This window comes from Olea europaea, chromosome 6, assembly GCF_002742605.1.
Source record: "Olea europaea var. sylvestris chromosome 6, O_europaea_v1, whole genome shotgun sequence".
Classification (NCBI taxonomy): domain Eukaryota; kingdom Viridiplantae; phylum Streptophyta; class Magnoliopsida; order Lamiales; family Oleaceae; genus Olea; species Olea europaea.
Window position 1 is genome coordinate 655,243 of NC_036242.1, and position 16,888 is coordinate 672,130.

Genomic DNA, 16,888 nt, shown 5'->3' on the forward strand with positions numbered 1-16,888 from the left:
AATATATTCTTCCATTATCTCTTTCCAATCGTATTGTGACAATTATACCATCATATGCAGTTACTCGTACTATGTCACCAAGTTGGTGTCTCCAATAGTTGAAAAAGGATCTGGGAAGCATCTATACATATACATTAAAAAGTATAAGAGAGATATTAAGAATGCATCTATTCAAATGTGAGAGGAGAAACTGTTGTCTGACTAACCAGACGGGTATTATGGTTTTGTGGAGTAATGATTCTGAAGAAACGATGTGGCACCTCCATTCTGTCTCGATATAGTACAATGAAAATTTTGTTAGAATAACTCTATTATTTACGTTGTGGAGGCTCTAATATAGATTTAAGGTAGATTTTACAATATAGGCGAGTTAGAAAGTTTGTTAATGGAAGTTCCATGTCTGTAAGATAAACTTTGTATATGATTTAAAAAAGAAAATATCCTATATGTCGCTGTAGAAGAATATCATGAAGTTTGGTAAGAAATTTATGATTTGTGTTCGATTTTTAATAGAAGAATTGAAGATTGACATTTAGTCCATCTATATTCAATAAACAAGATGTAAGTTAAAACTGCAAAATTTAGTCTTGAAAAAATAGCTAGGGTAATCAAGAAAGAATAGATAGACACCTGATTTTCTTTTTGTTGAGCACCTGTAAGCAAAGATATGTAAATATTTTATGTGAGGAGTGGTTTAAAGTAAATTTTGAAAACACGAGAAGCTATTTAAGTTAGAGGATATGTACTTCCTCTATTTTTTTTCTTTTTCTCCAGATTTGACAAGAGGTTCACGGGTTGTAGAAATTGACAATATGTTATCGAAAAAGCCTGATCTTATCCTTCCCAAAAACAAAAGTGAGGAGGAAAAAAATTATTGACATATCACGTGAGAGACTATTTGATCTTAACACGTTTTACACATTATTTGATTGCACTCAAAAGGTTATGATTGGAAATGTGATTAATATGTCTATTATTTATCTACATTTCTACTCATTTGAATGATTTATATAATCTTTGTATATATAAAAAAATTGATTTATATTTTATGTATTTATTTTAGGAATCACATTTATTAAAAAAATTAAGTTGATTAAATGAAGTTAAATTTTGGTGCTGAGAATCGGTAAAGGAAGAAGAAAGGGAAAAAAATGAAATTTGTTAGCTTCCGTAATTACTACGGAGGCTCACAATTATGGAGGCATTATTTTTTTCCCCTCTTTTTCTCTTAGCTCTTATTACAACAAACATTTCAATATTTTTGTTTTTGTTTTGTCGAACATAATTTTATATGAAGTTATATTTTAGTTTAAACATGAGTTTCTTATGTTGTATAAAATTTAACCAATAGTCGGACTTTCTTAACGTTATTTTTAAAATTTTGCAATTTTTATTTATGTGATGATACAAATTTATAATATATAATATAGAAATAGAAAAATGAATAAGTATATTTAGTTCTTTTTTTTTTCTCGAACTATAGTACTTAGGTGAGTATAATTTATTCATTTATCTGTCTATGTCATTTTTATTTTACCTTTTGAATGGGAAAACGTCGTTGTTTTCCTTCCATTCGTGCAAACACCTTGTCTTTGTCCTTATTTTAATCATTGTCCTTATTTTCATCGTCTCTTTCTCATCCCTTCCATCCTTCTATTTTCTCCCTGTCTTCAATTGCGTGTATATTTTGTTCAGCGATAGACCTGTTGTTGTTGGTGGATTTTATTTTTATTTTTATTTTTTTCGATATATTTCCTATTGTTCGGATCATGGAAGTGTATGCATTTTTTTGACTTCTTTTGCCTGAGGATATTGTTTTCAATGTGCATAATCTTAGTTATGTTTTCAATTTTATTGAGTTAATTTTTTGTGGTTTTTTCTTACAGCAATACAATGGATAAGTAATATTGGACGCCTACATCTGTACAACTTCAAGTTCTTGAATTTATATTTAATCAAGAGAATAAAATCCCAAACAAGTCAAGGATCATGCAGATAGTCTCCGAACTATCGTTGCATAGGCAAATCTCTGATATGAATGTTTATAATTGGTTTAAGAGTAGACGTGTTCGTTTAAGAAGGCTGGACTTATCCACACAAGTACGTGATTCTAAACTTGTAATTCAGCCAAGAGTACAAAAAGACAAATTGCGTAAGAGACATATAGGTATGATTTGTTGTTTAAATGTGATTTCTTGTTGGTTTAATGTTTTTTACTTTCTTTTTTACGTAATTTTAACATAAGTATTTGGTATTATAGAAGTATTTACAAGTTCTACACATATGCCAGGAAGAAGGATGAGATGTTGTCCTAAATTCACAGCAGGTTTCGTAGATTGAATTTTTTTTTTTATAAATTTTTTTTTTGCATCCGGCTATTTATTTGGTCATGTTGTAGTACACTTCCTTTCATCTTGTTTTTGTGAAATTATGTTTTAATCCAATTTTTGTACTTCTGTTGTCTTTCAGCGATCTTATACTAATTTTATGATTGTAGATTCTATTGATCAGTGTGTTGAATTACATAAGGATCTTCATGTTGATGAAAGCATTGGCGTGGAAAAACAATCTGAAAATGACAATATGCAATCTCAATGTGGTTCACATGTTCCTATCATTTTAGATCGTTCTAAGAGAATTGATATACGAAATATTTCAGTTGAACCTTATATTCTTCCGTCTTGTACAATTTGTAAGTATTGTGGTGCAAAAAAGTTTTACAAAAAAAGTAAAGGTTTTTGTTGTTATGATGGAAAAGTTAAATTACAGCTGAACAGTGTTCCCCCTGAATTGTATAAGCTATTTATTTCAACTTCATGTGAAGCGATTGTTTTTAAAAAAGTTGCTTGTACTTACAACAACCATTTTGCATTCACTTCATTTGGTGTTAAATATGATAAAAATTTGTGCAAGAATAATAGAGGTGTATATACGTTCAAAGTTCAGGGACAAGTATACCATTTTATAAATCCACTTCTACCAATTGATGGAAATCCTACGTATTTGCAGTTATACTTTTACGATACTGATAATGAAATTAGTAATAGACTACAAATTCAGATAGGTTAAGTGAATCAATTTTGAAAAAGTTAATAGATATCTTAAAGATAAATCCATATTGTCGTTTCTTTCGATCATTAAGTGAAGTTTCTGATTTTGATTCATGCTGTATCGTGCTGAGGTCTGGTCCGGGTCTCGACCAAAGAGTATATAACATGTCATCATGTGAACAGGTAGCTGCAGTGTGGGTTGATGAAGATCCATCTGCAAGCATAAAAACTCGTGATATATTAATTTATGGACATTCCAATACTGCACATAGAGTAAATTACTACTATGACTGTTATAATCCACTTCAATATCCATTAATATTTACCTATGGAAAACCTGGATGGCATGAAAGTATCAAAAAGGTAAATTTGAATACTTCAATAGTCCATGAAGATTTCATACAAATCAATCACATTGATTCGACCAAACAACTTATAGAGATGGAAGATCGTGGTAAGTTTTATTACCATTGAAGTTTTTTAATCTTTTTAGAGTGCATAAATGTATTGTCATTTCTAGACCTGTCTTTGTGACTTTAATTTTTTTTCCTTTCAGGTATGAAGAGATGTAAGAAACGAATTACTGTGTCGTGCCGTGAATATTATTGCTACAAACTTCAAATCAGACTTTTAGATAAGTCTGTACTCCTTCATACAGGCAGACTTCTACAACAATATATAGTGGATATGTATGTTAAGATTGAAATTACGAGATTATATTATTTTCGTAATAATCAAAAGACTATACGAGGAGAACTTTACCAAGGAATTTTAGATAGTATACAAAATGGTGAGAACAGAGGCTATAAAATTGGCAAATCAATTGTATTGCCTACAGGGTTTATTGGGGGTCCTAGAAATTTAACTAAAAGATATATGGATGCAATGTGTTTAGTTCAAAGATATGGAAAATTTGATATATTTTTAACAATGACATGTAATCCAAATTGGCCTGAAATTAAAAAAGAATTGAAGCACAATGATAATATACAAAATAGGCCAGATTTGTTAGCCCGAATATTTCGAGCAAAACTTGAAGAACTAAAGACAAATTTTATAAATAGAGAAATTCTAGGGCCTATAGCTGCCTTGTGTATGTAATTGAATTCCAAAAAAGAGGTCTACCTCATGTTCATTTTCTCCTGATATTTAAAACGAATTTTAAGATTACTAATTCTACGCAAGTTGACGAAATTGTTTCTTGTGAAATGCCAGATCCAAAGAGAAATCCTCACCTGCATGCTACTATGGTCAAACATATGATGCATGGTCATTGTGGATAATTAAATTCTACAAATGTGTGCATGAAAAATAACCATACTTGTAAAAACAAGTATCCAAGAGAATACATTTTGCATACTTCATTAGGTAGTAATTCATATCTACTTTATAGGCATCGTGATGATGGTGTTACTGTCAGGGTCAGAGGGTCTGTATTAGACAATAGATGGGTTGTACCATATAATCCTTATATTTTGGCTAAGTATGACTGTCACATTAATGTTGAAATATGTTCTTCTGTTAAAGCAGTCAAATACTTATACAAATATGTATACAAAGGATATAATCGTGTTAATTTTACTGTGAATAAAGAAACTAATGAGCATTATGTTGATGAGATTTCGAATTATCAAACCGCTAGATGGATATCTGCACCGGAAGCTATATGAAGAATTTTTAGTTTTGATTTATTCGACATATTTCCTTCTGCAGTTTCTTTGCAGTTACATATTGAAGATGCTCAATTGGTTACATATAATGAAACCGATGATTTATTAGAAGTTATAAATAAAGACTCCATCCAACGAACAATGTTAACTGAATTTTTTAGAATGAATATTTTAAATGAAAAGGCACAACCTTTACTTTATAAGGATTTTCCTACATAATTTGTATGAAATACATATTTTCAAGTTTGGAGTCCTAGAAAAAAGCAAAATGTTATTGGTAGAATAGTTGCTGCTAATCCATTTAAGGGTGAGAGATACTTTCTAAGAGTTTTATTGAATCATGTTAAGGGGCCTAAGTCTTTTCAAGATTTAAGAACAGTTAATAACATTGTTGTGCCTACTTATCGCGAAGCTGCATTTTTACATGGTCTAATAGGTGGGAATAATTATTGTGAAATATGTTTAAATGAGGCGATCACCTATGAAATGCCTATATCATTGTGTCGTCTCTTTGCTAATGTGTTAATTTTTTGTAGCCCTACAAATCCTAGGAATTTATGAGTTAAACTTAAAGTGTATATGATAGAAGATTTTTTACATGCAAGCATGATAGTATGTGATGCCGAGATTAGGGCTTTGAGATGTATAAATTCATTCTTGGAAGTTTTTGGTACAAACATAAATGATTTTGGTCTGGTAGATTTTAACATTATTGTGAATGATGTTGATGTGTTAGCAAACATGATTTTAGAAGAGACTACAAATATTAATGTTCAGTATGACATGCATTTTACAGAGAATTTAAATAAGGAACAACAATTTGCCTATGATGTTATTTTAGACTGTGTTATAAATAATAAAAATGGATTTTTTTATTGATGGTCCAGGAGGTACTGGAAAAACTTTTCTGTAGAAGGCATTACTTGCTGCAGTACGATCTCGACAACTTATTACAATAGCAACAGCGTCATCGGGAGTGGCTGCTTCTTTATTGCTGGCTGGGCGAGCTAGTCATTCACATTTTAAAATCTCACTTCAAGCAAGTTCTGATATGTGATGTTCAATAAGTAAACAATCATCATTTGGTCAACTTTTACAAATGACAAAGCTAACTGTGTGGGGTGAAGTACCAATGATTAATAAATGTGTTTTTGATGTTTTGGATAAAATGTTAAAAGATATTACTAAATGTGAATTGCCATTTAGCAGAAAGGTTGTTGTGTTCGGAGGAGATTTTCGACAAGTGTTGTCAGTAGTACAAAGAGGAACAAAAGATGATATCATGAAGGCCAATTTAGTTTTTTCAGATTTATGGCAATATTTTACACAACGACCATTGACTGAGAATATGAGAGCTAAATTAGATCCTTTGTTCTGTGAATATTTACTTAGAATTGGAAATGGAATAAAAAGAGAACATACATGTCACATGATTAAACTTCTTTCAGGTATAATAATAGATTTTGAGAGTGAATTTGAATCATTGAAAAAACTAATTGCTATTGTGTTTCCTAATTTTCACACATATGGTGACAATTTGAATGCTATGATGAACAGAGTTATTTTGACTCCAAAAAATGAACCAGTAGATGTAATAAATAATATGTTTGTTAAAGGAATTCCTAAAGAGATATTTACGTATTTTAGTTTTGATGAAGTAATTGATAAAACGGAAGGATTTATTCATAAGGACTTTTTAAATAGTCTAACTCCAAAATGGTATCCCTCCACATGAACTTGTACTAAAAAGAAATTGTCCTATTATGTTGCTTAGAAAAATTAATCCTTCAGAAGGTTTGTGTAATGGGACTAGACTTATTTGTCGAGAATTTAAATGAAATGTTATTTTAGCCGAAATTGGAATAGGTGAATATCGTGGAAAGCAAGTATTTTTACCTAGAATTCCATTTATTCTACTTGAAGGAGATAATTATTCGGTACCATTTAAGAGAACTCAATTTCTCATTCGCCCTTGTTCTGCAATAACCATTAACAAAGCTCAAGGTCAAACTTTAGATTTCGTTGGACTATATTTGTCTGAACCTGTTTTCTCACATCTTTATCTAGAGTAAGAACAAGAGAAAACATAAAAGTTCTAATAAAGCCAATAGATGAAATAAAATCACACAATTGTTGCACAAAAAATGTAGTCTACCTTGAAATTTTGAATTTGATACATACTACTTAAGAAGTCTATAATTACAAGTTTTGCTTAATTGGACTGTCAATCTATTGTTAGCCTAAAAGAGGGTATTTTCTCTGCTAATCCACCTTGTGTCAAGGAGAATAACATTGAGCTATACAAGGTTAGTTATTCTTACATGTTATTATATGTTTCAATTATACTTTATTTGTTAGTACGATTTTTTCTTCAACATAGTGCATATAAAAAGGTCAGATCATTATCTTTAAACATGTCCTTCATAATATTTCATGTTTAACATATCTTTATTTATTTGGGTTTAAGTAGTCTTATTTTATGTACACATAAACTGATGTGACAAGATACCAAAAGAAAGGATAAAAAACACAAGTTTATTACATAATATTTCAATCAGTATATTCTTGTTTTATACTATAATTAGAACTTACGGGGATGAAGAAAGTATTCGTTATTACAGATATCTATCGCAATCTTTTGTCTATATATGCTCATCCTATCCGACGAAACTAATTCAATTGGATATCCCAAAACAAAGCATTCTATATATTTGATTACAAAAATTCCACAATTAGGCCTGTGGAAGAAATAGTTTAGTGTTAGAATAAATGACTAAGTTTAGGAAATTAAATATTCTGCTAAAAAACAAGCAACTTAAATGCTTACCCATTGTTCGCACAGTTTAGGTAAGGTATAATCTCCTGCTCCATTTGTTTATTCCTATGTTTCCTTTTATCTCCTTTAGAAGATAAAGTCATTTTCAATAATGCTTCTATCATAGTCAATGAAACTTTTGCATGTGCTTTCACTTAATCTGATGTGTGGACGTTATTACTGCAATCATAAATTTGGAATTTCCATTCAAGAATATTGACGAGGAAAAGGTACCAGCTATTTCCTGGATATGAGCACGAAATTAATATATACTTGCATCTCATCTAAGGACGACCAAATATAGGTGCTTTGCCATTCACATAACTTTGCAAAAGAGTTCTATCCAGTTCACCTCTAGTGGTTCCCATTCCTGCGTCAATATGCCACATCATGTGACGAGCACATTCTGCTTCAAATTTGAAATCTATAATTGCATATTCTTTTGAAACAAGCGAACAACCATCATTCATGAGCCGCCTCAATAGTTTTAACTCTAGCTCAATGTTCTGATGAAATAAATAGATATACATTAGATTATATATATCGACTATGAAATAAAATCTATTGCAATTTATAGACTTTACTTACAGCAATATTTATCTCATGTGTTTGATCCATTAGAGTTTTCAACATGTCTCTTCCAAAGACATTGTTACTGCCATCGTCCAAGTATGCACTGTATGACATAATTTTAATTAATTTCAAATAAATTAAAAGAGAACTTGAACATTTGAGCTAATACAAGTAAAATTAGATTCATTACCCAGATTGATTCTCCGCTATAAAATTTCTAATTTTTATGTATCTTCACATAGGATAGTCTTCCAGAGGATGATCTGAAAATGATGAAGATTGTATTTGTTTCCCCTTGTTTTTCTTCTCTTTTATTGACCTTTTAGAGCTCTCAATTTGTTCAGCTGTTGATATCTCCTTTAGTTTATCGCAAGGAACAACACTTGTATTGAAAGGGACATCTTGTTACATAGAACCTATGATGGGTTCCATGTTTGATTTCCATTCAAATAATGTGTTCAGTGTTTCTTAATTTTGTTCATCGACATAGGATCTCATTGAACTTAAACTGGTATCAATATAAGATTGCATACCCTGGTATCTATCTTCCTGCCACTTCCGTTGCTGTTCGAAAAATTGCCTTTGGTTGTCAAGAATTATCTGATAATGATGTTGCATGTAATCTTCTTGCCATTTTTTTTGCTCATCAAATAATTGTTTTTGATTTTCAAGAACCACATGGTGGTGAGCTCTTGATTCTTTAGCAAATTCTGCCTTCAAGTTGCTATGTACACCAGACACGTCTGATGCTATGTGTTGCCTGTAGATACCCAACAATTCTTCCATTTTATCTTCACTTAAGGAGTTGGAGCCATTGGGAACAGAGCTAAACCCAAATACAAGTGAAGATGTAGAAGTACCGAGAATCGTCGTTTCTTGCACATATATATTGTCTAGGATTTGTTCTACTGCATTATCCAATACTCCATTTACAATCTCATCTAATCTACTGTGTCCGTTATCTACTGGCAATGAAAGAGTTCAGTACCAAAGACTTTGTAATTCTTCTTCATTAGGCTGTAGCATGGCAATCACTTGAATCTGTAATCAAATTGAAATACCAAAATCGTTTAGTTTGAGTTTAATTTTATTTTAAGATAATTGAATGTGAGAGTAATTGTACATTCATAAAAACATACATTACGAGTAAACAAAAAAAACTTTATCTCTTTTTCAGTTACAAATTGGTTGGGTTTCCACTTGTATATTCTTGGACTCTGTGATTTTTTATGTCTACGACGTCCAAATTTCATTCCGATATTTGGAAATGCTTCATATATCCAATACTGCAAGATAATTAAAAATAAATATTATATGTATAAAAAAATTTTGTGGGAATAAATTGTACATAATAAGTCAATACAAGAATAGAGACTAATTACCTAGAATGCAAGTGGATACCCATATAACGCATACTTGCATTCTGTTTGTTCATTCCGTTACATCCTTTGCATTCTTTCAGATTGTGATGCTTTCAATGAATATAACAAGATCAAATATGCTTTGTGACCCCATGGATATGCAAAGAACTCATCCAGATGCTCAACCATACCAAGAGTTCTATAATCAATTTGTCTTGAAGTGGGTGTCAACACACATTCGACCAACATAACTAAACCAAGCTTCAATTTATCTTCTTCATGTTCGCACGCATGGAATGCTTCACAAAGCATCCTCATACTGATTCGACTTGTACCATTAAAGTATTGATTTCTAAGACGATCATTTGTATCATTAATGTCCATGGATGGTAAATGGCAGGGTAATCCAGTAATAAGACAAAATTCTTGCATACCAAATCTGGCTACACGATCGCCTAACCTTACCCAAATTTCATCATTTTTCCCACAATTCACAAGCCTTAATATAAATTCATGCACCAACCTACTACTAAATTGTACATTTTTTCCTTTGTAGAAAGCTTCATAAAGAAATCCATAAAAATTACTGCACATCAACGAAAATTGCTAATTCGAATCTATAAATTGTACAAAATCTCTAAGATATTCGAAATTTGGATACTGGATAATTGTAGTAGAAAACCATTGATCTGGAGAAATTATGTATTGTAAAGACATCTGCATAAATTATTCCAAAAATCATATCGTATTTATGAATGAATCTAAAAATTAAAAGTAGAGAAACTTTTTTTAAGAGTTTCAAATAAACATTGTATCTTCATAACCTATACATGCCTAAATATTTTAAAATCGATAATAAAATATCTTATATTCGTGTCTAGACAATTCATGATATAAAATTCGTGACATGAAATTAGGCCTCGACTCCGTGATTATAGAGACTTGGCCTCCATAATCATGGAGGCCTTGACCTCTATAATCACGGAGGCAAGGCCTTCGTGATTATGGAGGCCAAGCCTGGCCTCCGTAACACGAAGGCCTCAACAAGGCCTCCGAGATTACGGAGGTAGGCCTTCGTCATACGGAGGCCTTGTTGTAACCTCCGTGATTATGGAGACCCATTATGGAGACTTGGGTCTCCATAATCACGGAGTTCTTATGGGTAAAATTGTTGCCCATACACAAATCTGTGCAGATATATGCAAGTTTCTTCGATTGTAAATTTTTAAGTAAAATTGTTACCTTTTTCGACCAATTTCAGAGCTTCTCCTGTTTAAATCTGCGGGGAGTTTCTCTTGCTGAATATATAGATTTCTAGGACTAAAAATATAATAAATGAGCTATATATCAACCACAAGATAAAAAGCTGTCACATGTGAGCTGTATATTATTGTTGTTTTATGCATTTGGTCAACAATCAATGAAGTATTTTTGTGGTGTTATGAAATACGAACTATTCACACGTTTTATACAATCTCAAATCTACGTCTTTGTTTGAATTCTTCAATTTCATACACAAAATCATACATCAACATATTCACGTGTATTTAGATATTTATTACAATTCAATTTATTTAAACTAAATAAATAACTGAATCAAATTTTACTTCCATTACAATGAAGGTTTGTAGCATGAATACTTTTTCCCCGGTGAATACAACTTAATTTAATTTAGAGTCATTCTTGTACCATGTTTAAACCTTTGTCAGCCCATGCCTATGTTCAGTCATTATGAATCAATAAAGTATGGATATGATAAGATTTTATCGTGTAAATCCTGATCTTTTTTCCTTTTTTAATTCAAATTTTGACGTCCTTTTATTAAATTTATAATAGGAAGAACGAATAAAATATAGTTTTACATATTTTGCTCTAAGTGTAAATTCTTGAACTCACGCTATTTCTGTACTATCAATAAATGAATATTACTAGTAATCTTCATATCTCATGCAGACAACAAGTTATGATAGTATGTGGCTAATAATAAGATTTTACGTAGTACATACTTGTATTACTTTTTATAAATAAAAAAAATTAAGAATAGAAGATAAAGTACGGGAAACCAAATATAATATAATTTTACATGTCTATATATATCTTCTTTTATTTGTCAATTGGATATCTCAAAATCGTTTGCGATAGAAATCTTCCTTTTGTGTGTATTTTGCCTCTATTATTCTATTACGAAATTGCTACGATGAAAGAACAGTACCAACTTCTACCAGAAATTATTTTCAACAATTAAAAGTGGAAAACTAAAGTTATTGTAATTGAAAAACAATCATCAAAGCCTTCCAGACAAGGCAATGGAAGGTACAAGCATTTGATGTTAATAGATACTCAGGTAACTCTTCTTCATACATTTTTTCTTCATTTCTTTTTGTTTTTTGTTTTTTTTTAATCTAAGATCATGTATATTACAGTTATTTATATGGTTTCTCATCATTTTTCAGGGTAATACTATTCAAGCTAGCTTATATGATTCCAATATCACTGCTTTTGAGGATCAACTTGTTTTGGAAAAAACTTATACTATTTCGAAAGCTTATGTTAAGAACAATACGATAAACTACAGATATTCCATTGGCTCTCTACAATGGACAATATCTGGAGAAACTCATATTAAAGAACTAAATGAAGATAATCTAGAGTTTGTATTCTCAATATATCAACTGACACAGTTTCATGAACTCGAACAATACATGAATGCAAATGCTGATTTAAGCAAGACAAAATTTCATAGATTTAAAATAATCATATACTGATTCTACAAAAATATAGTTTCCTTCAAATTCGTACTGCTTATGTTCAGAAAAAAGAAAATTTGATGGCTCATTTCAAATTTGCAGATATACTTGCAATTGCAATTGATATGACGCCCAAACGATTGATTCAATCCAAAGATGGCAACCAAACTTGGTTGGAAGATATCATACTTCTAGACATGAATTTCAAAACAATGATGCTTACACTTTGGGATTCATTTGTTGACAGAGAATACTTACTGATAGCAGACATTATTGACAAAAAGTTAGTCATCTTTGCAACCCGTCTAAAGATTACATCATTCTTTGGTATGTTCTATTGTATTATTTAAACTCCTCTTAAGGCATATGTTACATTCTTTACACATTCTCCATAACACATTCTCCATATTGATATTATATAGGTTTAAAATTGTCCACGAAATTTCGTTCCACTTTCTTCATAAATACACCTTTCAACGCAGTAAAACAAATGACAGAATGGTATGTACAAAGTGCTATATTTTATTATTCTATTTTTTCCCTCTCGATTATTTTTCCACATATTACTATTGGAGTTACTAATTATCTTCATGTCTTTTGATTAGGGTAAGAACAAATTCCATTAAAATAGATGATTTTGTATTGAAAAAATCATACATGGACAAAAGCCCCACAAATCTTTCTCTATCTGTGCGAAGTAAATTCACTCCTATTCAAAATCTTCAAGGGCGCATTCTAACGGTAATATTAAGGTTACGTGTACTATTCAATCTGTATTTATTTTCTAATATAGAGATATATATTACAAGATATACTCAATTATATTATTTATTTTTCCTTGTAATTTCTCTAAGTATATCCATACTGGTAACAACGAAAGTTTTATTGGATAAACGGCACAGCAACGACAGAGAAAATTAATAGCAAATCTTGGTACATGGCCTGCAACAATTGTTTTAGACGGTTGAATGTTGATTTTGGATAAACATATCTTTGTATTTTTTGCAAAAATCCCAATTATAAAGCTGTTCCTCAGTAAAATACACTAATAATTAATCACTTTTCATTTTTTACTTTATTTGGTGCAAGTAAAATATTTACTTATGCATGACATTTCTACTTCTCTTTATTACTCTTGCATCTATTAATACTAATTTCTTTTTCACTTTAGGGCTAGAGCATATGTGCAGCTTTCAGATGTCACGGGATCAATCAGTGCAAATGCAATTGGTGAACCAGCTAAGAAACTATTATTTACAACTTCACAGTCTTTGATGGAGGAAACCAAATCTGTAAGAAATCCAACCTATCTCAAACATTTTTCCATTCAGTGCATATTTTAGTAGAATAATATTAATACAATTTAAAATTAACATAGGGTTCAAAGACAAATTTCAAAGCAACCATTAAAAAAATGCAGGATACTGAACGAGCTTTCTACTTAAAAGTATCGCAAAATGAACCTAATTCATCAAGTTACAGATTTGATATCATCTCTGTAACAGGCTTAGACCATCCAAGTCCAGGACAAGAAATCCAAGGAAATATTGACCATACAAGTCTTGAACCAAAAATTCAAACAAACGTTGATAGTCAGATTGTGGTTACAGCAGTTGGGAAAAATGTTAGTACAGACTATCAAGAAGATTGGTCACCTCCAGCGAAAAAAGCCCTTATCAAATCTTCCAATGATAGTTCCAGTTCAAAAGTGGCTTGTGATGAAAACATAAGTTTAGACACAAATCCATTTGCTCACAAAGAAAAAATGGAATAAATGGTAGTCGAAATCTTTTCCGTAAAACCAACCTTTTGACAAAAGTATATTGTTTGGTTTTGTGAATTTTTTCCTATTTCGTTTTGTGAAATTTGTCTTCATTGTAAATTTGATCTTCGAATTCTATTTTGTTAAGTATGTATAATTTCGTGATCAAAAGCTGTCAAACAAAAAAGTAATGACAAATGATGTATATGTAATCCCTACATCATCCATCTCGAAAATCAGTCATTATTTATTTTATCTTGGTTATACTTTGTAATTAACGATGGTAATAAAGTTAATTTTTATTCCCTCTTATCTATTATTGACTATAATACAAACACATGATTAACTACGATAAATTTACAAATCACAATCAAACACATCTATTTGTATATTATTATCTCAATTATTTGCTGGTTAGATCATTGCCAATAATTCCGTCTTCCGATATATTTTCAAACATATTCAATACATACGCTAACCAAACCATAATTCATGCATAGCTCGTGCATCGCACGTAACATAGACTAGTTTTAATAAAATCAAGAAAATATAAGAAAACTTTTTGGAAACTTATAAGAAAAGTCCAATGATTGATGACACCATTCAGTAACTTTGGTACTGGACGTTTCCAAAATTATTGCTATCGGATCAAGTAAATTCAATAATAGACGTCCATTGGCATTCCGGCCTTCCTTCTCCACCATAATATTTGAAAATCATGATTAAGAATTACACTTGGCCCCTACTTGATTTTGTTAAAAATCTATTTTTTTTATTTATTTTATTTTATTTTTGTAGATTTTATTAAATTTGACAAAATGTATGATTTAAAAGTTGATAAAATGTGTAGGTCCCATGAAATGTAATATTACAATTAATTGTTGACTTTTAAACTTATATTTCTATTTCAATTAAGATGCTTGAGCAAGAAATTAATACAAATGCATGCTTAACGGTAAAACTACAAATATTAACAAGGGATATAGAGTTTAAATTTATGAAGCAAATGCTTGGAAAATTATTTGAGAATTTTCAAAGTACGTAATTTTCTCTTGAGATAAATTTAAACTTTTTATGTCTATTTTATATTATAAACCTATTTGTTACTATATTGAACATTTTAATTTTTAAATTTTTATAATGCAGAATTTCTATTAAATTTTATGTTGTTTTAGTACAAACATTTTATCAATTATCAACCAAAAACTTCTGTGTATTGAAGTATTGAATTCCTTCTAACTAAAACGGCTAAAATTTTTGTTTTTCAATTTTAACTGGATTATTTAATGAGAGAAAGCTTTTAATAAAAGTTTTAGCATATTTGATTATATGTGCGGTTCAAAAGTTGATAAAAATTGAAAGTCCGTGTAATGTATAGTTAAAATAAAGTTTGATCAATTAATAATTTTTTTTTAGCAAAATTTTATCAAACTAGCACTTAAAAGCCGATCAACTAGCTAGGCTAGTGATTTTCCAAAAAATGCTAGGCTACCCGAATTTTGATCAGGCCATGAGCAACATGATCCAATTAGTTCAATTGGCCTGGTTAAGTGTCCATATCGAAAGTTTTTCTAGCCGAGTGGCCATGCCAATCAAGTTTAATAACTATGCTTTTCCATTTCTGGTATGTAAATCTATGCCTCTGTTTGTTTCCAATTATTTGAAGTCAATAATGCATTTTTGGACCATTTTATGGGATCCATTATAAGATAAAAAGTCAAAAATCATGACTAACAATTTTGAAATGGTTCGAAATGAATTTAAATTGGGCAGAAAATTGAAAACAAACAGGGGCTATATTATAGTTTAGATCAATACCCCATATTTTTAGCAAAGGTCAACAAAACATTGTAATTTTTCATATTGGCATCATTCTTCCACAATAGACAAGTCCTAAAGATCCATGCTCCAAATGCCTAGCCAAGTTTTTGCAGAGTCTATATATACAAGCAAAATTATAAAAGCTCATGAATCAATAGATATTATGATGACAATGGATGGACAATAAATAGGGTAAAAATCTATTTGACACTTAATTTATATGTGTGTCTTTTTTGGTTATTAAACTTCATTTATTTACCTATTGAGTACTAAACTTACAATTTTTAATTCTATTAATCACTATCGTCAAATCCGTCTGTCAAAACTAGCGTAGGTACATACATCAGGACGACCAAAATTTTATGTGTTTTACATTCAGTTGTTAACGTCAAACCATTTGCCAGCATGGAGAAACTTATAATTTAAAATCAAACCCGTTTTTACAATTTACACAAAAAAAAGAATTAGTTAAAATCATATTTTAGTCAATAAAATCCAAAAAATTCGTTTGTTTTCTTCGATAAACTGACTAAAATTTAATCCCAATTTCTGGAAACATAAGAAAATAGTCATCAACGTGCATATTGTAAGTTTTTATTGCTAGATTTGGATAATAAAGTGCTCAATATGTAAGAAAACAAAGTTACTAATTAATGGCACACAAACAAGTTTAGTGACAAAACGTGTTCAGAACCTAAGAATTATAATACTTATGCCAATATTGTTCGTTCAAGAGGACTCAAGTCACATGTCAATTTAATTATACAGCTTTCTACATTAGGAATATTTTTGATATAAAGTATAAAATAAAACTGCATGATATAACTAAGGATGATGTTTGCTGTACAACAATAATTCCTATACACCATTACAGGCCCCTCAGAATGAGGGGGACCACAATTAAATAATTCATGTGAGCCCCCTCAACATGTGAGGGGGTTGTACACTATGATGTAAATTATAGTGTACAAATAGATTAACCTTATAACTAATTACTCACTTGGAATGTTAAGCAAGGGCATTGTTCCGATAATAAAATGATAGAAATTATATGATTTTTATTTAATACAACAAGAAAATAAATAAACA

At 30.4% G+C, this 16,888-nt stretch overlaps 2 protein-coding genes across 2 annotated transcripts; both read left to right on the forward strand.

Annotated features, from left to right (window-relative positions):
- Window positions 1-5,819: 5,819 nt before the first annotated feature.
- LOC111396421 lies at window positions 5,820-7,755 on the forward strand. Its single transcript, XM_023022857.1, has 3 exons — window positions 5,820-6,439; window positions 6,960-7,026; window positions 7,663-7,755. Exons 1-3 carry the CDS (start codon window positions 5,820-5,822, stop codon window positions 7,753-7,755), a joined length of 780 nt encoding a protein of 259 aa, XP_022878625.1.
- Window positions 7,756-11,387: 3,632 nt separating this feature from the next.
- LOC111396422 lies at window positions 11,388-13,990 on the forward strand. Its single transcript, XM_023022858.1, has 8 exons — window positions 11,388-11,438; window positions 11,718-11,813; window positions 11,923-12,119; window positions 12,251-12,543; window positions 12,639-12,717; window positions 12,822-12,968; window positions 13,388-13,508; window positions 13,637-13,990. Exons 1-8 carry the CDS (start codon window positions 11,388-11,390, stop codon window positions 13,988-13,990), a joined length of 1,338 nt encoding a protein of 445 aa, XP_022878626.1.
- The last annotated feature ends 2,898 nt before the right edge of the window (window positions 13,991-16,888 follow it).

Excerpts from the sequence above, each read along its gene's own strand:
- LOC111396421 (XM_023022857.1), top strand. The coding sequence starts at position 5,820 with ATGACAAAGCTAACTGTGTGGGGTGAAGTACCAATGATTAATAAATGT. Across the intron at positions 6,440-6,959 it reads AATAGTCTAACTCCAAAATG|CCTAAAAGAGGGTATTTTCT; the intron begins GTATCCCTCCAC and ends ATCTATTGTTAG. Across the intron at positions 7,027-7,662 it reads ATAACATTGAGCTATACAAG|TCAATGAAACTTTTGCATGT; the intron begins GTTAGTTATTCT and ends CTTCTATCATAG.
- LOC111396422 (XM_023022858.1), top strand. The coding sequence starts at position 11,388 with ATGAATATTACTAGTAATCTTCATATCTCATGCAGACAACAAGTTATG. Across the intron at positions 11,439-11,717 it reads GCAGACAACAAGTTATGATA|TGGAAAACTAAAGTTATTGT; the intron begins GTATGTGGCTAA and ends AACAATTAAAAG. Across the intron at positions 11,814-11,922 it reads TGATGTTAATAGATACTCAG|GGTAATACTATTCAAGCTAG; the intron begins GTAACTCTTCTT and ends ATCATTTTTCAG.